This window comes from Zalophus californianus, chromosome 14 (assembly GCF_009762305.2).
Source record: "Zalophus californianus isolate mZalCal1 chromosome 14, mZalCal1.pri.v2, whole genome shotgun sequence".
Taxonomy (NCBI): Eukaryota; Metazoa; Chordata; class Mammalia; order Carnivora; family Otariidae; genus Zalophus; species Zalophus californianus.
The window spans coordinates 15,001,132-15,028,649 of record NC_045608.1 but is presented as its reverse complement, the minus strand read 5'-3'; the positions used below and the strand labels follow the sequence as shown (position 1 = coordinate 15,028,649).

Sequence of the window (27,518 nt, the reverse complement as noted above, 5' to 3'; positions counted from 1 at the left end):
CCACCTACGCTATACAACTTTAGGCAAGTCATTTGACCTCTCTGAGCTTCGAATTTCCCAACTGAAATCTGAGCATAAAGATCATTCTTGGATACCTCACATCAGAAGAATACCTTTTGTCATCAAGTAAGACCACATCCCTGAACACACAGCACATTACAAATGCCTGTTCAGAGAGTGGGGGGGTCCTGTTTTGTTTTTAATCTTGAGCAGGTGGGTGGAATCTTGGCCCCCGGGGAACACAACTGTGCGAGGGGCTGGGAAGCAGGTAGGCACATTTGCAGGAGATAAGGTCTGCGCCACCTCCAATGACTAGAAGCTTATTTTGGAGAAATGGCTAGAGAGATGCTATCTCCCCACCTGAAGTACGGCCGGTTTATCTCTGGCAGTGACTCAGCCTGGGCAGGGGGGCAAAAGCAACAGGGTGATCACTTACAAGGCTTCCTGCTCTCCAGGGATGCTAGAGGCACCCCCAGCCCACGCCTGGTGGGGCTGAGCACCTGGTCAGGTATGGATGAGCAGTGCAGGCCCTGAGAGAAATGAGTTGCAGGTTCAAAGTCTTTCTCAGGGTACAATCTGTATCCAATTTGGAAAATGATGGAGGAAAGAGTTGGAACCAGAGGACTTAGTCCAGCATGTTCTGGCTATGGGAGCCTGGGCAGGTCACTGCACCTCTCAGAGCCTCAGCATCTGCCTCAGTAAAAAGGAGGCAGTCTCATCTGATCTGTTTTCCTCCTGGGGTTGTTTGAAGGTTTTCTGAAAGGCAGTATGCATTTTGCACATACCTGGTGGTATTAGGCACATCTAGATGGTACATGAATGGGGGCATTTTTATTCTAATAGCTATGTATTGATTTTATGTGCATCAGGAATATATATATATATATTACTTTGTTGATCTCTATCATCTTTCTCTGCTTTATTTTACCACAAATCCCATTATCACCACCTGACACTGTATAAATTTATTAATCCATTGTGTGTCTCCTACCACTGTGAGATCAGGGGTTTTCTCTTTTGGTGTACCGATGTACTCCCAGTGCCCCCAATAGTGCTTAGTACATAGCAGGTGTTCAATAAATGTTTGTTGACTGAATATCTAACCATGAGTTCACTGATACTGTTGCTTAGGGTTGGGTCAACGTTTTATGTTTCGAGCTTTGGTTTTTAAGTGAGCAGATTTAAAGAATGCAAAGCCCGAAGCCTGGGGGACCAGCAAATAATAGATGTGGAAATGCTTATCCACTGGCTAGCCCGGCCAGAGAGTATCTGAGGTCATCGACATTACTGGCAGCAGTGACAGCAGTGGGCTTGGGGGACAGAGAGCAACTCAAGGTGAGTGCCAGGGTCCCAGGTCACTCACCTGCAAAGTAAAGGAATCCCTCTTTGTCCTGTTTGCCACGTCCTCTCTGGGAGAACCACGTGAATTAACCAAGCTGAACTGTTTTATACATCTGCGAGAGCTACAGATGTGGCGGTGGAATTCTGTTATTATATAAACACTCTGGGTGCCACCCAACCTGACCAGAGCAATGCCGCTCCCATTGCAGGTGCTTTCCAGAGCGGTCTGCAAGGGCTGTGGAGCAGAGCCATACCTGGGCTCAAGTCCCAGGGCTACCACTTGGTACCTGTGTGATCTGAGCAGTTTCTGGACCTTATTTTCCGCACTCAGTAAGTTTTCGCTCCATGTCTATAAAACAGGGATAGCACAGCTGCCCTGCAAATGGCAAAACGGCTGTTCTGTAAGTGACAGCTGTTAGGTCCCAGGTCCCAGTGACAACCTATGATCGCCTCGGTCTGATGGGGAAACTGAGGCATGGGGAGGTGGGGATCATAAGGATCACAAGTCTTGTAAGAGGTGAAACCTGGCCTCAAACTCAGGAAGTCTGATCACCAAGCTCCAAGGCTGTCCACACTAAGCGACACCACCTCCCTTTAAAAAAGGATCTGGGTGTCCATGGCTGATGCCTTCATTCATTCACAGAACAAATGTCATGGACGGGGCGCCAGGATGGATGGATGGATGAGGCGCCAGGATGGATGGATGGATGATATGAGAGGCGCCAGGCTAGTCAACAACTTGGACAGGTTCCCTGCCCTCATGGAGAGGGAGTCAAGCATGGAAAACACTACCAAGGACAAATGGATATGGGGGCTCTTTCTGACAGTCAGGGAAGCCCTCTCGGAAGAGGAGACGTGAGTGAGAAGAATGGATCAATCTTAGGGGAAGGCTTCAGGGAGGGAATTCCAGAAAGAGGGAACATCTAGTTGCAAGAACCATGCAGGGAACGGGCATGGCATAGTCAAAGGACAGAGAGAAGGCCAGGGTGACTGAAGCCCAGGGAGAGGAAGAGTGGTTCCAGAAAAAGCAGGAATGGCAGATAGGAGCTAGATACGGTAGCATTTTTACAGGGCAGAATAAAGAGTCTGGGGGTTGTTCTAAGTGCACTGGAAGCCTTTGGAGGCTTAAGTAGTGCAGTCACACAATCTTACTTACAATCACTCTGACTGTTCTATGGAGAGTAGATTAAACAGGGGGAAGAGTGGAAGCTGGGTTATTAGTAATGAGACTCCTGCAGTTGTTAATTCAAGAAATGATGGTAGACATAAGGGCTCATGTCCACCAAAAGATGTGTATAGGAATGCCCGTAGTAGCATTATCCGTAACAGCCACAAACTGAAACAAGCCACATGCCCATCCACAGAAGAATGCATGAACAAATGCAGGGTGTTTATATGGTGGAGTACTACACAGTGATGAAAAAGGAAGACCCAGTGCTACCCGAAAGGACACACATGAATCTCCCAAACATAATGTAGGGAAGCCAGACAGAATCACACATTCTGTTGGATTTCATCTGTAGGAAGTCAATATGGGCAGAATTAACCTATAGTGAAGAGGGCTGGGGAGTGGTCACCCCTGGGGTAATACTGACTGGGAAGTAGCATGAGAGAGCCAGCTGGGGTGGGCGAAATGCTATCTATCCTGATCTATGTGGTGGTTATATAAATGTGTTGGAATGTAAAATCCATCAAGCTGTGCACTTACGATCTATGCTCCCTATTATGTATGTGTTAGACCTCAATTTTAAAAGACATTTAGGGGCAGCACCTGGGTGGCACAGCCAGTTAAGTGTCTGACTCTTGGTTTTGGCTCAGGTCATGATCTCAGGGTCGTGGGATCGAGCCCTGCATCAGGCTCAGCATGGAGTCCGCTTGGGACACTCTCTCCCTCTCCCGCCTGCCACGTTCTCTCTCGTTCTCTCTCTCTAAAATGGATAAGTAAGTTCTTAAAAAAAAGACATTTAAAAAGAAAAAAAATGTTCCTCAACGAATATGAGCAGAATCCAAGTCTCCTGACTCCCAGTTCCGTTCTATTCTCTCCAAGCCACAAATCCACATGAAATATTTCAGTAATGCCCAAAATTTAGCCCTAATAAATGTATAAATCACACAACACACACACACACACACACACACACACACACACACGCACACAAAGAAGAAACTGATAGAGTGGCTCAGGGTGGTGGCAGACAGCGAACTCAACAGGTGTTCTGGAAGTGAAACTGGCCTCCTGGGGCCCCTGACAGCTCTGTCGCATGACTTGTGAGCAGTCCTCTCTCCCAGAGCGGAGGCTGTCAGCCAAACGAGGGGCGACTCCGTGGCACCCACGGCCCCAAGGGACAGGATTCCCCAAGAGTACTGGAAATGTCTGGCAAGAGGTCCAGAATGGTGAGCTTAGCTCCCCCACCCCTGCCAGCTGAACTGGGAAGTCTCAAGCTGCTGGGGGGAAAAAACCCTGCCTGGTTTTAAGCAACATTTGATCTCTGTCAACCACAGAGCTGCCTCAGAACTGTTAGAGATGGAGCAGCAGAGGTAGACTAGACTCCTTCTGCCTATTTTTAGACCCAGCAGCCTGCACTGCCTTCCGTGTCACAGCAAAAGGACTGTAGGTTGGAGTCCTGCTGCTTGGGGAAGCCTCCAGAAAGGGTTCCCACGAGCCACTGGATGATGGGCTGGGAGGTACTTTGCTTTCTTGCAGTTAGGTATGTGTCTTCGATGTCTCTTTAAAAATTTTGGGAAACTTTTAAAAAGCAACAAGAAACAAATACATACATACATATATATATATATATAAATTATACACACATGTGTGCATGCACAGGCGTGCGCACACACACACACACACACACACACACAAATGGAGTCTTCTCAACTGCCTTTTTTTTTTCACTTAACTGATCTTGACTATCTTCCAGTGCCATTTAATAGACTTCAAGTGCATCTGTTTTATTAGCTCCATAATAACATAATAATGGATAACACCAGAATTCATTCACTGCACACCGTTCTAAGTGCTTCTCATGTTTTTGAGCCTTTCATCCTCACCTTTAGAAGTAAGTTCTAGTATCATCATCCCCATTTTACACACAAGGAAACTGAAGCTTTGCCCAAGGTCAGGATACAGCCCTGGCTTCCATGCAGGTGCGCCTGACATCCAGGCCTGTCCTTTACCAGCATGTTGGCCCGCCTTGGGATCCCACCTGACGAAGGTGCTGGAGTGTCTTGAGTCGAAGGGCCCCTCATCGAAAATCCAGATTGAGTCTGTGTTTTGTTCCTTTTTACACAGCTGGGTTTAAGAACATCCCTGTGCATAGCTAGCTAACTGGGGCTCAGCATGACCATTTCCTTAGGATAAATGCTTAGTTGAGAGACAGCTGGGTGGAAACGTATGCCCCTTACCAAATTAACTGCCCTCTGGAAAGGCTGTGTCATTTACTATCCCACCAGCAGGATACTGTCTGCCTTTGACGACGGCTCCTGCTTTTAAAATCTCAGCCAGGAGTGACTCTCCAGCCACCTTCTCTCTACTCTTCCCTGAACACGTGGATGCACCATTGATTGAGGGTGACCTGGGAGACTGGGTGTGTGTGCTTTATCCTCACTTCTGGAACACAAGCTCCTGGAAAGCACAGACCACAACTTACGCATCTTTGGGACTCTCCCAGCCCCCCAGGGGCAGCCATCTGCACTGGGAAGAGGTCACGTCCCTGAAGTAGAGGACAGAGTCTCACCTCCTACCCTTTGCATGTGCTGCTTCCTCTGCCCAGATCACTCCCACTCCACTCCCCCCGTTATCCTCACTCACAGGCTTGGCGCTGGCCTTGCCACCGTCACCACCTCCTGGAGGCCTTCCCTGCTCCTCTGGCTGGGCCCGGGTGCACCTCCACAGCCACACCTTCACCCCCGACATAATACTGACCACACCACATTATACCAAATTTCTTCAAGTCTAAGCCACTGCCATATTGTGTGCAACCCTCAGAAAGACTCTGGCACAATGCTTTTCCCTTTTTTAAATTAACAGCTTTACTAAGATAGAATTCACATACCATACAAGTTGCCCACTGAAAGTGTACAATTCAATGCATTTTCATATATTCACAGACTTGTGCAACCATCCACAGTCTGTTTTAGATGGTTTTCATCACCTCTAAAGGAAACCCTGTACCCATTAGCTAGCACCCCATTGCCCCTACTCCTTCACTCCTACCTGGTCATAAGCAACCACTCATATACTTTCTGTCTCCATAAGATTTCTCTATCCTGATTTTTCTGATGTGAGAGAAATCGTATAAATGTGAGCTTATGTGTCTGGCTTCTCTCACTTAGCATAACATTTTCGAGGGTCACCCACATTGTAGTATATATCAGTACTTTATTCCTTTTTATGGGTGAAGTAATATTCCATTGTAGGGAGAGAGCACATTTTATTTATCCATTCATCAGTGGACGGACATTTGGGTTGTTTCCACCTTTTGGCGAATGAGAATAATGCTGCTGTAAGTATTTGTGTACATGTTTCTATGCAGACAAGGTTTTCATTTCTCTTGAGTATATGCCTAGGAGTCACAGTGCTTTCTTATCACTGAGAATGTTTATTTCTACTTATTTAAAAAGTGCTTTTAGACTAATTTAGACATCAATGTTTTATCACATATCATGCTGACGCACACTTAAAAAAAATAGAAGAAAAATATATTGGCTAAGGTATTCCCAAAAATGTCTTCACTACAAAGTCCAGGCCCTCTAAATCATTTTTTTAAATCATGGGTGCCAGTGTCCAGGTTTTCATACAAGATGTCATCCTCTGTGCCATTAAGAACATTAGAGATATAAGAATTCTTAAAAGATACAGCCCCACTCCAGGCAAGGCTCATCTCACTCTGACTGCTGCTCATCAATGGTGATTTTACACCATCGATTATAAGATCCATCCAGATCTCAGAGAGGTTAATATGGGGGGAAAATGTGCATCTTAGAATTCATGAAATAAAGTCATTTCCTGCCTGCTTGCCTGTATCCCACACAAAAGATTGTAAGTATCTTGAGGACAGGAACCAAGCTTCTCCACCCTTGTATTCATTCATGCTCGTAAGTCAACAGAAACATATGAAGTGCTTAACCCCCGTCCAATGCACGAATGAATGAATGCTTTGGAAAATAAAACTCACTCACCTCCTACTTGGGGACCACCATCAATTTGTTCATCTCCCTGAGCTGTTTCCCATTCTGTGAAATGAGGTGGGGTAGTGCTGAGATTGAAAACAATCTCATGCATGCAGGGCACCTAGGAGAGTTCCTGCACTCAGTGGGCTACTTAAAAATATCTGTGGAATGTAAGAATAAATGAGTGATAAGATAGTTAGCATTGAAACTAAAATTGACTGCACATTTGTCTGTGGGCCAGACCTTGTTCTCTGTGCTTTATGTGTGATAACTAATTTTGCTCATCCATCATTTAATCCTTAAATTGACCCCACAAGGTAAGAACTTTCTCCCCAGTTGACAAATGAGGCAGAGAGGGGTGAATGAATACAGGAATGAATGAATGAATGAATACAGGAATGAATGAATGACTGCTGACCTACATTAAAATCCCAGACATTCAATTTCTAGAGGGTAAACCTAGTCAGTCCGTTCCCTGTCTGTAAAATGGGGAACTAATCACTTGTATCTCACAGGTGAGTGCTGCAGAGGATGTGAATGCCTGTGTGTTAAGCACCTGACTCAGGTGAAAATGCGCAAAATGAAGGCTGACCCATCTGCTCTGAAAAGCCCTTCGGGGTTTGGCCAGGCGACCTTGGGCAAGTTGCATAACTTCTCTGACCTCATTTCCTCATCTGTTAAGCACGCCACCCCAAAGTGGTAGTAAGGATGCTTGAAATCACCCCCACAAAGCCCCTAGCTCAGCCAGGGACTGCCTCTAAGGAAACTTCACACTGACAAGTGGTCCTTACCCAGCCAGGTCTGCTTTCTAGGAAAGCTAAACAGCCCACACCAGCTCCTCTCTCTCAAGCCGAATCCAACATGTGCCTGCAGTGCCAACCCTTCGAGCTGTCAAGACAGGCTGGGCAGAACCCAGTGGGTGCACTCTGCTTCCCCCAAATGAATAAATCATTACAAGAGAGTGCTATGCATCCCACCAGCATCTATAAGGACCTGAATTATATATAATGAAGCAGCAAAAGCAATTTATCCCAGGCACGTGCAAGTCATAGAATGGGAGTTCTCGGGTGCTGGAGACAATTTTCAGATATTGCGGTTTTTATCAAAGCAATAAGGCCCACCCAAGGAGCATCCTGCCCCACAGGTGTGGGGATGCCTTAATCGGGTTTATTTATTATCAGAGGAGAGAACTCTCCCTCTCCCTCTCTCTCGACTCTGCCACCTCCCACACCCACCACTCCAGTGTGGCTGCTTCTCAGCTCAGGGGTTCTGGAATCTGGGGATGAGCTGCCAAGAACAACCGCCCTTCTATAGTGGGAACCATCTGCTGAGAAGCTGGAGGTGGGACCAGGTGTGCTCCAAATCCCTGGAGGAAGAGAGAAGCAGAAAGAAGGGATTACAAAAAGAGAAAATGGTATGGTAACAAAAGCTCTAAACCAGAGCACAAGGGTCCCACCTCTGCCACTGATTACAGGCAGGGAAACTGAGGCACTGAAAGGTTAAGTAACTACATGTCCAAGGTCACACGTGGAGAGAGGAGAGGAGCTGGAATAACAAGCCAGTTGGGTTCGATAGACGTTCAGTGGCTGCTATGTGCTGGCGGTAGGGATTCGCCGGAGAGCTGTCCCTGCACATGGGACTGCTGACTGCCCGCCTCTCTGTCTGCATTTCCAATGGCCATCCTGAGCCCTGGGGTTCAGCCCACAAGCCTGCCTCGCCAATGATGCTCAAACATGCCAAGTACATTCCTATCTCAGGGCTTCTGTACTTGCTACTCCTTCTGCCTGGAACACTGTTCCTCCAGATCCTTCCATACATGACCCTTCACTTCCTGGCCTCTGCTCAAATGTCACCTTCTCAGACAGGACTTCCCCAACCACCTTATCCAAATTCACGAGCCCCTCTGTGCCACGATGCTCCATCACCTTGTCGCATGTTGGATTTTCCTAAAGCCAACACAGAGATGAAGTGTGGCGTGTAGAGGGAAAGCAAGTGTGGACAAAAGACAGAAGATACACTATGACATCGGTTCAACATAGCTTCATCCACCCTGGAGACAAGCTCCACAAGCACGTATCGCCTATCAGCAAGCCTGGAATCGGGCTGAAATGGCCAGGCTTTGGTATCCACCCTCACATACGCACTGGATGCAGGGTGCCCTGGGAAAGAAAAGATGTAAGCTTGGGCAAGGTGGCTCTCTGCAGCTCAAGCAAACCCTGAGGAGGAACAGGTGGAGGCTGTGTGCTGACCACCCTCCCCACAGCTGGACAGCAAGTCCTTCCTCAATGGAAGACATGGGTGGCACACCTCCATATCTACAACACCCCTTATCCTGCTTTATATTTTTTCCCAGCGCTTACCACCACCCAACATTGTATACAGCTACGTATTGTTGTCTCTCGTGTAACTTTCCATGAGGTTTTCGAGGATAAAGGCAATGGCTGTCTTGTTCTCATTTCCTGGAACGGTACTTGGTACATAGCAGATATCCAGTAAATATTTGCTCAATTAATTAATAAATGAATGACTGCCCTCCATTGCTCCCAATTTAATAGCAGAGACTGACAAGTGAACAATTACATTTCAATGGTGAGCACAGCTGGTATCTCAGGGCAGTGGGGGGTCTCTAAACCAGCCTGGGGTGGGGAGTGTCCAGGGAGGGCTGTCTGACTCCAAGTCCACTGCTATTCCCACTACACCAGGACAGGACGCACAGGACAAACTCAGCCCTTACTGCACTCGGGGCTACCCCTTCATCCCGATATGCTGCTTATGGTTCCTTAACCATTTCGTGTTTTTATATATTGCCTTTCCAGCCACGTCAGAACTTCTCTGAGCTTAGGGAGCACATCTTGCATTTCTTCTCTTTATCCCTCTCAATGCTACGATGGTGGTTTGGGCACCAGTCACTCCCTGAACCATTACTGGGTATATGGAAAGGGCCTTTAAGGATGCAGACAGCACAGGTGTGGGTAACCAGGTTTTCTAACCTCTAGTTCAGACATAAGGTCTATAGAGATATTGCTCAGTGAGTACGTCCAGCCAGATACTGTGCCAAGCACTATGCATAAATCACACGTGTCAATTCTTATGGCAGCCTTACAAGGTAGAAGCCCGAATATTGTCTCCATTTTACAGATGAAGAAACTGAGGCTCAAAGAAGGGAAAACATCTGCCCAAGGTCACCTGGTCAGTATGTGGTAGAGCCAACAGACACACCTGGGCTTTTATGATGCTCTTAATCATTACACTAACCTTTTGAGGTTAATGAGACACACTGTTTTAACTCATGATAGAATCATAAAACCTGGATGGTGAGCTCAACATCTCCATCAGCCTGAAGTCACCAGGGTTTCTGTATTCCTGCAGGGAGCAGAACAAATGGCCAGTCAGCCATATTCAATATCATGTCTGTAGTAATTCCAGATGTCTTTGCTCAGCCGTGTGTTGTGTCTCCACCAGAAGAAAGAACCAGCAAGCTGTCTCCCAAAGAGATTCATATGACAGCATGAAGGTTAAGTGACTGCACCCAGACCTTACAAACAATGGAAACCTGGCTCTCATAACACACTGTGAGAGGTTATCATCCCTCAGAGTTAGACTCACATTAGCTACACTTTGAGACTGATGTATAAACCAGATGACAATTTCTTTATTTGCAAAGAGAGATTACTACTGCAGAGATTGGTTCAGAAAATCTATACAACCAGTGCTTTCTCTCCTGGTAAGAAGACCAGCATGAGGAAATGAATAATAATATGGTTTCTTGATGTGCAAAATTGGGACAAGGAGAGATGGATGCATTCATTTAATGTTAGTGGCAACAAACTGAAATGGCTGGGAACAAGCATTTTTTTTTCAGATGGAATCATAACTATTCACAAGTCAACTGGCAAAAATATCTGCATCCATCTTGTGGTAGAGATTTTTGGTTGCTGCCAAAAGGCCACTGTCAACCTCCTTTCTCATGGCTACTTCACACTATAGAGATTAGATAAGCAGACATTCACTCTCCTTGGAACTAAGGGTAGTCATCTCTGGCCAATGAGACATAATGGTAAGTCATCTGAGAGGCTTCTGGGAAGATATCTGGCTTCTTGGCAAAGGTACAGAGGCAAGAGAAGAACTCAGAGGTACTAACTCTTTCCCCTTCTTTTTGCTTTAAACATGGATGTGATACTTGGAGCTGCAGTAGCCATCTTGCAACCATGAGGAAGGTGAAAAGCCAATTTGCTAAGAATTATGGAACAGAAAGGAAGAAGAAGCATGGGATCACTGATAACATTGTTGACCTACTGCTCCAGAACTGAAACTTCCTACATCCAGAATTTCCATTAGAAAAGTCCATTAAATACCTTTATTGCTTAAGCCATTACTGTTTCAGTTATCTGTTGCACTATTCCAAATCACCCTAAAACTTAGTGGCTTAAAAAAACCACCATTTATCACCTCTCATGATTCTGTGAGTTGACCAGGCTTAGTGGGGTGGTTATTCTGCCCCATTTGGGGTTGACTGGAACTGCAATCATCTGGAGGCTCAGGTGGGAAGAATGCTGAGAGCAGCTCACTTGCATGACTGGCAGTTGGCTGACAGCTCAACCTTTCTCCATAGGCTTGGGTTTCTCACAGCATGGCAGCTGGATTCCAAAAGGGAATCTTCCAGGTATGCAAGAGTAGAATTTTCAGATCTTTAATAGCTGAGCCTTGGAAATGACACAGCTCCACTTCTATTTCATTCTCTTTTTTTGAGATAAGTCACAGGGTGAGCCTGGATTCAGGGGGAAGGGAACGAGACCCTGCCTCTTAATGGGAGGACAGCAAGAAAGTCTCAGCACCTCTAAATGACCATAGTTATCAATCTGCTTTTCCACGGCTTGAATTGAAAGCAGTTCTCTACATCAAGCCTTGCCAATGGAACAAGAAATAGTCAAAGATCAAGACTCCCTCTTCACTGAAACAAGCTGTAGAGGCTGCAGTCAAGGTTGGCATTTGCAACTCTCTGTCCTCCAGGCTTCTGTGACAGATATGATGGATACAGCCTTTCTTTAAATATGTTAACAAGTTCAATCACATGACAGACAAGTCTTGCAGACCTCACCATCCTGTCTCTTTAAGGTAACTTTGCATTGCTCTGCTTTGATCTATAATGTATTGACTTCATGGTGTAACTCTCAGAAGGCAATCTCACTCCCTATGCTTTCCAAGTGCTTGAGAAAACACTGCTGTAGCTCCCGAGACCTGGCAGCAACCTTCATCAAGACCGTTGCCCTATGCATCACAAGGTTGTTGAAAGAATCCGATGAGATGAGAGCTGGAAAAGCACCTCGAAATGGTTAAGAGAGATTATTGTTATCCTAATCAAATAAGCATGTTGTGTCAGTTATGGCTTTTCTGGTAACGAGTGACATAAAACCCGATTTGAACTAGCTTAGCAAACAGGAGCAATGCTGGCTGGGAGTCTGAGGGAGTCTTGCCGATTTCAGGCATGGCAGGATCCAACAACTCAAACATCGTCGGCAGGCCCTATTTTCTCTCCACCTCTTGGTCCTGATCTTCTGTGGGTTGCTTCACGGGTTGCAATGGCTGCAAGCAGCTGTAGGTGCACATCCTGCTGGGTTCACTTTCCCTAACTCTTGAAACAAAGGTCCTTCTCCCCTACTGTTACTGGCCCGAGTTGAGCAATATGCCCAATCCCTTAACCAATCCTTATGGCCAAGGGCACACAATGAGCTGACTGGCCGGGCCTGGATCACATGATGACTCTAGATCTGATAGGATCGGTTCCACCCAAATTGTATGGATTGAGAAAATCTGGGATGCTGTCACCAGGAGAAGGATGAACAGCTGCCCACTATAGATGACATGGTAGAAGAGCATTGGGTAAGGACTCTGGAGCCTGAGTTATCACCTTGGTCCCACTGGATTACTTGCTCTTGCTCCCAAAGCTTGCATTTGGCCCATCATGACCTCAGGAACTCTATGTTGTGTCGATTTACTATCAGGTCATCATGGTATCCTACTAAACCTGACTGTACACCTTAGAGACTCCTGAGAGTGAATGTGATTAGTGCAGCTCATGTCCTTTTTATAAAGTCTAGGCCCTTGGCCAGGCTATGGAATAGGTGCCCCTGTGTCATGGGCTACCACTGGTCTAATAACCTATGGTTGGGGAGGGAAAACGCATGGTACCAAAACATGGCTAACTCAGCAGCTACACTATGAGTGAGCAGGAAACACAGATGTGACGACAAGCAGGGAAATGGAGTTCTCATGGCAAGAAGTAGAAGGGAAGACTGCAGGTCCGTGAGAAAAGGCAGGAGGGACTCCCCCATCCCTGCCTCCCCGAGAGGAAAATCGATCCCCGTAGAAGACATTTAGAACGACTCACTTAATACTGAGCCCAAATTTTCAAGCAAATCATGGGGGAGAAAAGGGGTCTGATTGGAACTTTATCTTGAAAAACGAAATTGAGCTTATCATCATAACAAAATTCAGGTTACCATTTCAACTATGCGTGAATTCTTATAAAGAACGAAAAATGAATTAAGTAGTGAAATTTTTTTTTGGTGTAATTTTTGTGAGAAAATCCTTCACTTCAGGTTTGGTTTTCACAGCATGATAGCAAAGAGGTCATTTAAAAAATTTTCAAGGGCTTCACCAATTTTTCCTAAGGCAAGCTAGAATCTTTTGATATTTAAATCTTTCTCTTTTGAAGTGCTCACCATGTCACTTTCCTTGTCATTTTTTTCTTCAACTGTTAACTCTTTCTGCGTTGATGCAATATTCAAAATATTGAATAACCAGCATGATACAGGCACCAATCATCCAGAGCAGTGACCACAACAGCCGGTGTGGCTGACCCTGTGATGTCCAGCTGAATACCGTACTAAGGACAGCTGATTCTCTTCGATTGTCTGTGATTTTTCTGTTCTTTAAGCAGGTTTCAACACCACTTTCATCAGCTTCCTGGAATACTGCATTTTGGGCAAGATTTTCAATCGACCAGTTGCCACTGGATCACACTGCATATGCACCAGGGTCAGATAGTCGGTGAGAGACTGATTCTCTTAGACAGGATTTGTTGGTTGTAAGAACCAGCAATCCATTCGAGGACATATGATGGGCATTCACAATTCAGGGTGTCCTTTGGAGAGACTGAACCATAAGGAAGTTGACACAGCAGGAAAGGATTCAACCTAGGGCACATAATGGAATCGGTAAAAGCTTCAATAACTGAAGTTGTATAATTAATGAAAAACATTTTAATGATAAACTTTTGCTTTTCTACACAACTTCATCACGTCATGGACTCAGATGATAAATATTCAGTAACAAAGATCCCCGAATTCTGTTTGTGAAATGGCTCGCATGGACTGCCCTTTCTTGTAGCCACTGAGTCCTAACAAAGACCAGCAGGATTTGCAAGTAGGGTCTACCAGATGGTTTCCACAGAAATATAAGAACCACCTGGCAAAAAATACGATGACCATGTACCGGTCTCACATCCTTTGAATATGTTTCCTAATAAAACATTCAAATATCAGCCTGCATTTCAAACTAGAAATCCTATTTATAAAATTCAGGACAGATCTCTTACTTAGCTGTAGACTTCACGCCCCCTGATTCAGACAGGGACGGCACTTGCCTAGCTAATCGCAGAACAGAATGCACTGTAAACACACAGGAGTGGAAGGAGCAGATGAACTGAAGAATTTCTCCATTGTGTCTTCTTGCTGAGGTTGTGGAGTTCTGATCCTTAACCTCAGGAGTCAGGGTTGGTGTGGGTACAAGGCCCCTGGGTATATTCCTGCCCCCAGTTTTGAGAAACAACAGCAATTACTTCATGTTCTGCAATATTAATTAACTTGAGTGGGTCAAAGGCTCGCCCAAATCAGAAATAGTTCCGAAAATGGACTCGTGGTTTTGCAGACTGTGAATTTTCCTTAATTAACTTATAAACATCCTTCCTTCCCCTGCCTCAAGTCAGAGCTTTTCAATCTTGGACTAGAAAAGCAGGAGAATCTAGCTGTCACTGGCTCTCCAAAGGGCACAGTGATAAAAAGGTGAGGTTCTGCAACCAGACAGGTGTGGCAGAATCAAGATTCTGTAACTTGCTGATTGCGTGCTCTTGAGTAAATCACTTAACCCGTGTGGGCCTCAGTTTTCTCATTCTGTGAAATGAGGAAAATAATAGTATCCCCCTCATGGGGTTGTTGTGTTAAGCGTTTTGATACGGTGCTTCTAAGGCATCACAAACGTCCAAAAATTATTATGAATATGACCCAGTACTAAACAATCTGTCTCTTCTTTTTCCTACCAAGCATCCATTATTCTTTCCTGTAGTAACAGTTCCTTGGGTGTCCTTTGAGTAACAACTCCTCCTCTCTAGGGTGGTTCAAGGGGTACTGAATAAATCCACCCTGATTCCGAGGCTGAACCTGTGTATTATTTTGCTAAGGCTACATAGACCAGGTGGCTTAAACGACAGAAATTTTCTCACAGTTCTGGAGGCTAGAAGTCTGAGGTCGAGGCACTGGCAGTGCTCATTTCCCCTGAGGCCATTTCTCCCTGACTTGCAGATACCCTTCCTCTCCCTGGGTCCTCACATGGTCTTCCCTCTGTGTCTGTGTCCTAATCTCCTCTTCTTATGAGGACTCCAATCATCCCAACCATATGACCTCATTTAACCTTAATTACCTCCATAAAGACCCTATCTCCAAATACACTCACATTATGAGGTCCTCGGGGTTAGGATTTCCAAATATGAATTTGGGGGAGTCACAATTTGGCCCATAACAACCTGACCTAGATCTGGCCAAAACATTCCCCTCCCCCTAGTCAGAGTGACTGATTCAATGCTAAACATTGTTTTAAACTTAAGTACAGGGAATTTCTTCATCTGCAAGATGTGTGCTGTAAAGATAATGTGGAATGGAGCTGTTGTCATCACCATGTGGGAAAGATCAATATAGAAGAAAATATAAAAAAGAAATGGAAAGAGAAAGACTGAGTCCTGAAATCATCATCTGAGCCCCTGGATCCTGCTAGGCCTTAAGCTCCCTTTGACAGTTCAGTCATAGAATCCATTAAAATCCCCTTTGGTGGCTTGAGCCAGTTGGAGTTTCTGTGACTTGCAACCAAAGAAGTCTTGACAGGGACAGCCCCTTCTTAATTATTAAGGAGCTTGTAGATCCCAGGGAATAGAAAGGGAGAGGATCGAGGAACAGAGCTGGAAAGCGGAAGGAATATTTACAGAACAAATTAGGCGGGTAGCCATAACCATATAATGCAGGAATCAGGGTGGATTTAATAACAGATATGTATTCCTTTAACCTAACCTAATGTAAGACAGTTTGACTCTGCACAATAGTGAAGACAAGGAATTCTTCTCTAAACCACAGACTTCTCAAAGGCAGCAATATTGTTTTGTTCAGATGCAATGTAGCCCTAGTGCCCAGCACGAAATGAACACTCAAAAAATATCTGTGGACTTGAATGGGCTTACTAAGGAATCTTTTGCATTTTATGGTTCAATATAGACATCTTTTAAATAATGGATTTGCCATAGTATTATATTTGCACTCACTGTTGAAGAGTTACATTGATAATCATATAGCAGCCAAGTATTAACTTTAACAATGTCTAATAACTCAAAAAAGAAACTTTCAAGTGTGTCCCTCACCATTGGCGGACCTGTAACTGGCCATTTCTTTACACATGAACTGCATTATAATTCTCTGTTGCAAGGTGGAACTGCTCTGCTTGGCACCCATTACAGCCCCTCGTGAAAGGGGTTTGGATGGGAAAAGAGAAGAATGTGTATTTACAACACTGGATAAACAGCATGGAGTAAGCACAGAGTGACCTTGCTCTATGTGGATTATCGTGCCACTGGAGAAGAACTCTGGACTTGGGAGACTCTGAGTTTCTACCAAGCTGCTGGTAACCTTCCTGTTCTCCCCTCTGGAGAAAGAGGACTCCTTACCCTGGAAAGGAAGTACATGTCTCTGGGACATGGGGTCACCTCCAGGTTTACTGCCTCTGAATGTGAGCCAATATCCTCCAGGAAGAGAACAGAACGTCATCATCCTGGAACGTCTCCAGGGAGAGAGAGGTTCTCTAGCTTGACTTTGCTATTCAATCATCCCTAAACTAAGACCATACGAAAACCCAAGAAATCCAGGGAGGATGGTCTCCCAACAAACTTATGTTGAGATGACAAATGGAAGGAACCTAGATTCCTGAGTCACCAGATGGAAGAGAACCTTTGCCAACATGCATGACCAAGAAATACACTTTTACGATGCTCAACCATTGAGATTTCAGGTCTCGTCTCCCACGGTAGCTAGTGTTAACTATCCTAAGACGATTGTAACATGCACCAGGTAAATTATACTTGCATGAGAAATAAGAGAGCTAGACACCATGTAGTGAGTTCCAAATGATAAGGATGGGGATGAGATTTGGGAGCAGGCAGGAGATTATGAAAAAGTCATCACCTTATCAGTGACAGGGTAAAAGGAAACAGAGTTTGAGAGACAAGCCACAGCTGTCCAGGGACACATGCCCCAGGCTCAGCACATTCAAGTGTCATCAGGGCCCCCATTCCCACTCTCGTTCACAAACATTACACTGAGCCAAAGCTGTGAATGACTTTCACCCAGTTTAGAGATTTTCAGATCATCTTAAGCTCAATTACAGCTAAACCAATAATAAACCCCAAACATCATTATTGGAAAATCACCAACCAGGCCCACTAATTGTATTTGCAGCTTCTTCATCATATTAGTAAAGTCATAAGTGCAGCATGCTCTTCCCAGGGGATAGCCATTCACAAGGCCAATTTCCTTAGGATGAGACTTTCATATCACAGCAGTTTGAACTAATGCGTCTCGGGAAATAAACTGTCAGATCAATAACATTTGCAACCAGAAAATATCTGGAGCAAATAGCAGAGTACAGCCTGCAGTTGAGACTTAATATGATCCTTACTTGACACTTGGAAGCTGTCATGACTCAGAACCTTTGGGGCTTTCCAAGGGGTCAATTTGGAGATACTGTGGAGACACAAAGAAGCTTCATTACAATACTCTGTGACCTTTTCCTAGGAAGCTCACCATAGCATCACCAATCTGGAAAAAGCAAACAACAATTATAAAGCTCCTTCTGTGTTCCAGGCTTGATGCCTTGATCAGTGTATGTAATGATAATCAGTCTTTATAGAAGTCCATAAAGGAATTCAAATTCTGGATCTAAAACTTCCTAAGGCAAGTGTCTTTACTTCCCTGAGTCTCAGTTTCCAAATTTGTATAATGAAAATAATAATGAATGCTTTCCAGGGGTGTTTTGGCGACTGAAGAGAAGGTATGGATTGTGCCTATTTTAGTGTATGGCATACAGTAGGTGCTCAATAAATAATAGTTATTGCTATGACTCCAGGTACCTCTTTGTAACTGAAGTTAAATTAATGCTTCCCCCTCGACTAGACCATTTGAGGGAAATGAGTTTACAGGCCAATCTAGACTGACCCACATAATCTTTCCATGGAAGTATAAAAGGCATGCCATTCTGTTTTTGAAGTAACAGAAAGAAACTGTCAGCTTCTTTACTTTAGTTTTTCTTATATTCAAAGGAAAAGCCCTTGACGTAACCTAGCATTCTAGGATAAAGACTGAAAAGCCAGTAAAGAAATACAAAAAGCATGGAAGGCTGAAAAGTATTTAACAATCCAGAGCTGGGGTTCCTTTTGAACCAGTGAGGCCTGAATTCTACATTGGGCACTTAGTGAAGGTGTGACTTTAGAAGAATTAATGGTATTTCTCTGAGCCATGGTTTACTCTATGCAAAATAGCAACACTGCCTGCCTCCAGGAGGTAAAGTCAAAACTAAATAAGATGAGGGACGCCTGGGGTCTCAGTTGGTTAAGCGTCTGCCTTCAGCTCAGGTCATGATCCCAGGGTCCTGGGATCGAATCCTGCATCGGGTTCCTTGCTCAGCGGGGAGGCTGCTTCTCCCTCTGCCTGCCACTCCCCCTGCTTGTGCTCTCTAAGAAATAAAATCTTCAAAAAAATCTAAATAAGATGATAAATAGCAAAACTGTAATGTATGTTAGTTCTCCCCACCTCATTCTCATCTCCTATCATTACAAGCTTGAAATTAATTCCATAAATGTGTACCAGGAACAGTGGTGGACACTGGTGATACTGTGTAAATGAGACCGACAAGGTCACTGTCTTCATGGCCCACACCACATTCTGGAGGGGAGAAGATAAACTACTCAGCCGATTCCACAAATCAGTGGAAAATTACATTTGTGAAGAGAGCTAGAAATAAATGATGTAGGGCATTAACGAGAGTTCGCTAAGACCACATGGTTGAGGCATTAAGAAAGGTCTTTCCCTGAAGAAGATCCTTCTCTCCTGCCCATTCTGGGTGGTAAGCGTATTTCCTAACGGTGAGAGGATAGGAAGTGGCACTGAGAGAGAGTAAGCCAGCCCACATTATGCTGGGCCTTACACGGTCAACTGTGGGGCCACCATGATGCACAACCACGGGAGCCACCAATTAATTACACTGAACACACACCTTCTGTTGCAGGACCAGCAGCCCTAGGAGGCAACATGCAGAAAACAGAAACCGCAAGGGACCAGAAGCATAAATAAAATGCAGAGTATGTCAGAGAAAGCATTCAGAAGAAGAAACAAATTATGGAACTTCCAAGTACAGCTGTGATGGAGTCATTGTGGCAGACCAGTGTTCCCACCACGTGTAACTAGAAAAGCCAGATGGGGCACAAACACACACAAATTGTATTTGAAAGCCTCGGGGTGCCTCCAGGATTTGCAGTACAAAAATCCTGGAAAGAAGGGAAGTTCAGTGAGATGGGCCTGACACTGTACACATCACTATTTCCCTTGGGACACTGATGACTCTTAAGAACCATGGGGTGAGAAGCTCAGAGGCAGAGCAGGGGGTAGCTGCTAAGAGGCAGAGAAGCTGGGGTGCCTGGGTGGCTCACCCGGTTAGGCATCCGACTCTTGATTTGGGCTCAGGTCATGATCTCAGGGTTGTGCGATCCAGCCCTGCACTGGGCTCCGTGTGGGGCATGGAGTCGGCTTAATGCTGGGCATGGAGTCTGCTGAAGATTCTCACTCTCCTTCTGCCCCCACCCCCAGCTCACACATATTTGCTCTCTCAAAAAAAAAAAAATAATAATAAAAAATAAAAGGCAGAGAAACCATCAAAGTGGTTAGGATGCTTCCTGATGGTGGAAGACAAAAATTAGTATTGGGGGGTGTCAAAACAGCTAAGAGTTGAAGGTCCAAAATAGTCCTCCCAAAGAAAGGAGGTATTGAGAAGTGATCCAAAAACACTGTACCTAATTCCCCCCATTTGTGCTGTATGAGGCAAGCAGTTTAGGATCAAAGCAACGACATGAGAGCTGACCTCTCAACAGACATGACAGAAGCAAAAAGGCAATGAAAGGAGGTGATGTCCAAGTTAGAATTCTACACATACTGAAAATAACCTTCAAGGATGGAAGTAAAATATATTTTCAAACCAATTAAAACTGAATTTGTCACCAGCAGATCCAACTAAAATAAATACCAAAGGGGGTTCTATAAGCAAAAGAAAAATGATCCCAGACAGTAATGCAGGAAAGACTGAAGAGCAACAGAAAAAAAATAAATGCATGAGTAAATCTAAATGAATATTGAAAACATTAGCAATAATTTCCTATGGGGTTTTAAATACATGTACATTTAAGTGACTACAATTAAAAACACAAGAGGCACAAGGAAGATAAATTAGACTATAATAGGCCCTAGAATTGTCTGGAAACTGGTGAAAATAACTGATTTATATTAGACTCCAATAAACAAAGGAGGAATGTCTTAATTTCCAGGGTAACTACTAAAAGAAGGCATAAGTAACAAGCTAATAAGAGAAAAGCTGGTTTAATTTAAAAGTTTTTTTTTGATTGGTCCAAATTAAGGCAGGAAAGGAGGAAAGAGGAGAATAGAACAAACAGAATGGTAATAATGTGGATATAAAACCAAACATATCAGTAATTATATTACATGTAAATAGACCAAATACTCTAATGAACAGACCCAGTTTATCAGACTATATCAGAATGAAACAGTATATGCTCATATGAGATACACCCTAAACATAAAGACACAAAAAAGTCAAAAGTAAAAGGAAGGAAAAAAAAATAAAACACTAACCAAAGGAAAGGCAATACAGTTATACTAATATCAAACCAAGTAAACTTGAAGGCAAGACATGTAATTAGATATAAAGAGGAAAATTCCAATAAAAAGGTTAATCCACCAGAAAGATACAACAATTTCATATTCATAGGCACAAGATATCATACTTTCAAAATATACAAATCAAAAACCTAAAAAGGGAAGTAGACAAATCCGTAAGAGTAGTGGAATATTTTAACAACCTCTCTCAGGAGCTAATAAAACAAGGAAACAAACAAACAAAAAAAGTGGTAGGAGTATAAAGATCTAAGCAACATGATTAATGAATTTGACTTGTCTGACATTGGACTCTTTAGCAAGAGATTCGACATAGCTTTAAAAAAAAAAAGATTAATGAAATGGGATAAGTCAGTGGAAAACATCCACTGCACCCAGTGATAAAACAATACGTATCCTTTCAAGTGCACATGGAACACTGACCCAAAATGACTGGAACACTGGATCATAAAACAAATGTAAACAAATTGCAAAGATAAATATTATCCAGAATATATATTCTTACTCCAGGGCAATTATGGCAAGAATCAATCATGATAAATTAAAAATCTCTTAAAACCTGCTTGGAAATTAGGGTGAAAAAAATCACAGGAGTGCCTGGGTGGCTCAGTCGGTGAAGCATCTGACTCTTGATTTTTGGCTCAGGTCATGATCTCAGGGTTGTGAGATCAAGCCCCAAGTTGGGCTCCGCGCTCTGCGGGGAGTCTGCTTGAGACTCTCCCTCTCCCTCGGCCCCGCACCCTGCTCGTGCTCGCTCGCTCTCTTTCTCTCTAAAAAATAAATAAATAATTTTTTAAAAAATTACACACAAAAAAGAAAAAATCACAAAGGAAATTAGGAGTATTTTTAACTGAATGATAATACAAATAAGACAGGAGAAAGTATGGTAAGTAGCTAACACTCTTGTTAAACAAAAACTTACAGCTTTAAATGGATATATCAGAAAAGAAATGAGGATGGAAATCAATAAAATAAATATCCATCTCAAGAAGTTAATAAAAGAACAACAAATCAAACTCAAAGAAACTAAAAGGAAGAAAATAAGATAAAAACAAAAATCAATTAAATAAAAAGAAACCTTACATAGAGAAAAATCAACAAAACTCAAAACTGGTTCTCCAAAAGGCTAGTAAAAATTGGTAAGTGCCAAGCAAGATCCTATGGGCATGGAAAAGACAGTATTATCTCACAGACTCCACAAGAAGACTCCCCCCTGAGTGTGGAGCTCAAAGTGGGGCTCAATCCCAGGATCCTGAGATCATGACCTGAGCAGAAAACAAGAGTCAGCCACTTCACCAACTGAGCTACCCAGGCGTTCCAGAATTTGACAATTTAGATGAGACTATACAATCGAAAAGAACACACCTTACCAAAATTGGCACAAGGAGAAATAAAACATCTGAATACTTATGTATCTATTAACGAAAGTGAATCTATAATTAACATTCCCACAAAGAAATCTCCAGACCCAGATACCGTCACTGGTGAATTCTTCCAAGCATTTAAAAGAGATGTAATACCAACACAAAACCTCTACTAGGAAATATAAAAAGATGAAACATTTCTCGATTCATTTTTTGAGGTCAGTATGACCTTGATACAAACACCCAGACACCAAAACTTGACAAGTAAATTACAAGAAAAGAAAATTACAGTCCACTCTTTCACAGACCCAGATACAAAACTCCCAAACAAAATATTATGAAATCAAATGCAGTACTTCCATAAAAAGGGTGCTATATCATGACCAACTCTGGTTTATTCCAAGAATACAAAGTTTGTTTTGTATCTGAAAAGAAATCACTAAAATTCTCCATATTAATCGAAGTACCAAAAAAAAAAAAAAAGGATTCATCTCAATAGATGAGGAAGAGCATTTGAAAAGAGTCAAATACTCAAACATAAGGTTAATCTTAGCACACTAAGACAGTTTTGATCAAGGGTAGCTACAAAATAATTAGAGCCATCATATATAATGGCAACATACTGAACATTTCCTCTCTCAGGCTGGGAATGAGTTAAAGATGCCCATTATCACCACTTCTACCCACCACATCAGAGGTCCTGCAGACCAGCCGTTCATCCCATGCCCTCCTCCTCCTCTCCATCCAGTAAGACCACTCCTGCAGGTCAGTTGCAGCCCACACCTTCCTGTTCACCATCACTAGTGGACTGGATGTTTCTATGGCAGCCACACCTCCAAAGAGGTCTGAATCTCAGCCTTGGCAGTGAGGAGAGGGTCCTTCTAAGTTTCCAAATATCTTCACTCATTCACTGCCTTCTCCAGTTGCTCCTCTGTACCCCTTAGAGTCATGTTCTACCCTTTGAAATAGCTACCCACCTTTTTACTAGTTGTACTAGCTAACATATTTTCATGTGAAATTTTCCCCATTCAAATTACTGGTCTGGTTTCTGTCTCTTCACTGAACCCTGACTGATACAAGACCTAAATAGATGCAGGAATAAAAAATGTTCATGGGTTGGAAGACTCAATATTGTAAAGTCATTCTCCCTAAATTAAGCTACAGATTTAACAAAACCCCAATCAAAATCCCAACAGATTTCTTTTTTCTTTGGAATTGATATGCTAATTCTATAATTTATATGGAAATAACAAGGGCCAAGAATATCCATTACAATCTTGATGATGTCAAGATTGGAAGATTCACACTTCCAGACTTTAAGAATTATGATAGGGGCGCCTGGCCGGCTCAGGTTGTGAGCTCTCCAACCTCTCCATCTCCAGGTTGTGAGTTCGAGCCCCACGCTGGGTGTAGAGATTACTTAAATAAATAAAAACTTTAGAAAAGAATTATGATAAAGCTACAGTAATTAAGACAGGGGGATGATGGTGCTAAGTGAGACAAATGGATCAGTGGAAGAGAATACAGAGTCTAGAAACAGACCTACAATATACTGTTACTTGATTTATGACAGACACTATTGGAGGGCAGTAGGGAAAGGCATTATTTTTGAAAACTGGGGCTCAGTCAATGGAAACCCACATGGGGAAAAAAAAGAATCTTGCTTCTTTTTTTTTATAGCTTATAGCTTCACACTATATACAAAAATAAATTCCAGGTGGATGGTAGACTTAAATGTAGATGTACAACAAAAAAGCTTCTAAAAGACAAACCTAGAATAGGCAAAGATTTTTTTCCACAGAGCCTATAAAGCACCCTCCAATTTAAATGATTCATAAATTAGACTTGGGGAGCCTGGGTGGCTCAGTTGGTTAGGTATCCAACTCTTGATTCTGGCTCAGGTCATGATCTCAGTGTCCTGGGATCAGCCCCGCATTCGGCTCCATGCTCAGTGTGGAGTCTGCTTGTCCCTCTTCCCTCTGCTCCTTCCCCTCCACTCTCTTTCTCTCTCTCTCTCTCTCAAATAAGTAAATAAATAATAAAATCTTTTAAAAAATAAATAAATTAGACTTCATTAAAACTAAGAGCTTCTGGGGCGCCCGACTGGCTCAGTCAGTTAAGCAGCTACCTTAGGCTCAGGTCATGATCATGGGGTCCTGGGATCAAGCCCCATGTCCGGCTCCCTGCTCAGCAGAGAACCTGCTTCTCCCTCTCCCTCTGCCTGCCACTCTGCCTACTTGTGCTCTCTATCTCTCTGTCAAATAAATAAATAAAATCTTTTAAAAAAATTAAGAGCTTCTCTTTATTAAACTCATCAATAAGATATTGAGGAACCACCAAACTGTTCTTCACAGCGGCTGCACCAGATTACCTTCCCACCAGCAGAATACAAAGGTTCCAAACTCTCCACATCCTCTCCAGCACTTGTTTTTTTCCTCTCATTTTTGTTTTTCTTTCTTTTTATTATGGTCATCCAAGTGGATGTGAAGTGGTATCTCCTTGTGGTTTTGATTCACATTTCCCTAATGACTCACAAAAGAATGAGTACTGATCCATGCTATGACTTAGATAAACCTAAAAAACAGTATGCAAAGGGAAAGAAGCCAGACACAGTAGGCCACACATTGTATGACTCTATTTACAGGAAATGTCCAGAATAGCCCAATCCTTACACACAGAAAGTAGATTAGTAATTGCCAGGGGCTGGGGAGAAAAGAATGGGGAGTGACTGCCTAATCAGTTTCCTCTTGGAGTGATGAAAAAGTTCCAGAACCAGACAGTGGGGATGTGCTCATGCAACACTGTAAATGTACATGAAGCCACTGAATTGTACACTTTAAAATGGTAAAAATAATAAATTGCATGTGTTTGTATTTTACTACAAAAAAAAAAAAAAAAACACCACCTCATGAGAGGTGAAAGGGCAAACCACAGGGTAGAGGAATATATTTGCAATACACATAACTAACAAAAGCCTCATAGCCAAAATAGACACAGTCAAATATACAAATCAATAGAAAAGAGACAGACAACCCATTTTTTAAATGGGCAAAAGACTTGAACAGGCACCTCACAAAGAATATATAATCAGGAAACATAAAATGCTCAATACCATTAGTCATTAGGGAAATGCAAACTCAAATTTCAATAAGACAGCACTGCACACATGCCAAAATAGCTTAATCCTTTTAAAATGACAATACCAAGTGTTGTTAAAGAAACAGAGTGGCTAGAACTCTCATTCATTGCTAGTACAATGAAAATTGATACATTCACTTTGGAAAAATGCTTGGTATCATCTAATATAGTTGAACGTACACACACACCCTATCATCCAGCAATTCCACTCCTCAAAATAGCCCCAAACCAGAAACAACTCAAATGTCCATCAGCAGCAGCATGAAGAAATACATGGTGATATATATATATATATATATATATATATATATTTTTTTTTTTTTTTAAGATTTTATTTATTTATTCGACAGAGAGAGAGACAGCAAGAGAGGGAACACAAGTGGGAGAAGTGGGAGAGGGAGAAGCAGGCTTCCCGCGGAGCAGGGAGCCCGATGCGGGGCTCGATCCCAGGACCCTGGGATCATGACCTGAGCCGAAGGCAGACGCTTAACCGACTGAGCCACCCAGGCGCCCCAACGGTGATATATTTTTAAATGGAATATTATAGAGCAATAAGAATAAACTACAGCTACATGAATAAAATTCACAAACATAATATTGGCCAAAAGAACCCAGATAAAAGAGTAAATTTTATATGAGTCCATATCTATTAAGTTCAAAAACAGGTCAAAGTAGCCTATGGAGATAGAAGTAAAAACAGAAGTAAGTTACCTGGAAGACGGCACAAAGGCAGATATGTAATGACCGAGCCATCCAGGTGCCCAGGATTCTAGTTCTTAACCTGGGAGGTGATTACATGGGTGTGTTCATGAATTCACCCATCAGTATCCATATATTTGTGCACTTTCTGTTTGAATGTTATACCTTAATTAAAAAAAATTTTTTTAAGTGGTTGGATAAACAATCTGTGGCACAGACATACAATTGAATCCTACTCAGCAATAAAAAGGAATGAACTATTATCATCTGTAACAACTTGCATCAATCTAAAAGGCATTATGTTGCGTGAAATAAGCCAGTCTCAGTAGTTACCTACTACATGATTCCATTTACATGACAGTCTCTGAAAAAAACAACCATAGGATGGAGAATAGATCAGTGGTTGCCATGGGGTTAGTTTTGGTTTGCAAACTGGTCCCTGGAAACGCGGGGCAAGGAGAAGCTGAAGAAAGAGGCTAGGCCACTCCAGATTGGTAGGTGGCAGGTTTAACAAGTGAGGGAACTTACTTAAGAGGTTTGTTGTGGGTGGCCAAAAGCCAAGTAGATCCCTACACTACGTCAAACCCATAAAAGTTTATATAGAGGTCTTCACTATAAGATTCAGTGACAGATTTGGTCTACATCGTCTCAGCAACACCTTACTCTTCAAGGCTATGCCCTTGAAAATGGCTCCCACTGTGGAAATGTGGGCGGGACCTACATTCCAAGAATGGAGGAAGAGTAAGGAGTCTCCAATTGCCCGGATCTAGTTCTCAGGGCAACTGGCAGTCTCGTCCTCCAACAGTTAGGATGGGACACAAGAGTATTTTGGGTTTATGGAAGAGTTCTTTATCTGACTGTGGTGGCGGTAGTTACACAAACTTGTATGTGTTAACATTCATGGAACTGTACACCCCTCCCCCAAAAGTCAGTTCTTTGTATAATAATTTTGTTGATGAAAAAGTGCAGGCTTCCTGGGTTTGTATAACATAATAGCTGTTTATCTTGTGATAGGTAACTTAATCTTCCCATTTCCCAATTTCCCCATAAGAATAATGGAGGTTATGGTGACCATCCCCCCCCATAAGGTTGTTGTGAATATTAAATATGCTAAAAATTACAAGCATTTAGAACACCTGGTACATAATAAGTGCTCAACAAATATTAGTGATCATTATTAGTACACATATATATACATCATGTGAAATTTTTGTTATAAAAGTGTGATTTTTAAAAAGTATTACTTTTCAGTAACCCAAATATTCATTAGCTCATGAGTGGATAAACAAATGTGGTATATCCACACAATGGAATATTATTCAGAAATAAAAAGGGGGTGCTTGGGTGGCTCAGTCGGTTAAGCCTCCAACTCTTGATTTTGGCTCCGGTCATGATCTTGGGGTCCTAAGATTGAGCCCCACGTCAGGCTCTGGGAAGAGGGTGGAGCCTGCTTAAGATTCTCTCTCTCCCTTTTCCTCTGCCCCTCCCCAGCACCCCCCCCCCCCACTGGTGCTCTCTCTGAAAAAAAGAA

General features: G+C 43.0%; 1 protein-coding gene across 3 annotated transcripts in view; it reads right to left on the bottom strand.

Annotated features, from left to right (window-relative positions):
• The window catches only part of SUDS3 (SDS3 homolog, SIN3A corepressor complex component), a 181,648-nt gene that overhangs the window by 14,943 nt on the left and 139,187 nt on the right, over nt 1-27,518 (bottom strand). Inside the window, exon 13 of one of the 3 annotated variants that reach the window (XM_027577083.2) lies at nt 7,807-7,879. The exons of 1 other annotated variant lie outside the window; for it this stretch is intronic. In XM_027577083.2, coding sequence (XP_027432884.1) covers nt 7,822-7,879 — 58 coding nt within the window. In that variant the 3' untranslated portion in view covers nt 7,807-7,821. Of the gene's footprint in view, nt 1-7,806; nt 7,880-13,658; nt 13,710-27,518 lie in introns of those variants that run through there. One more of the 3 variants, XR_003517090.2, reaches the window with a different exon arrangement.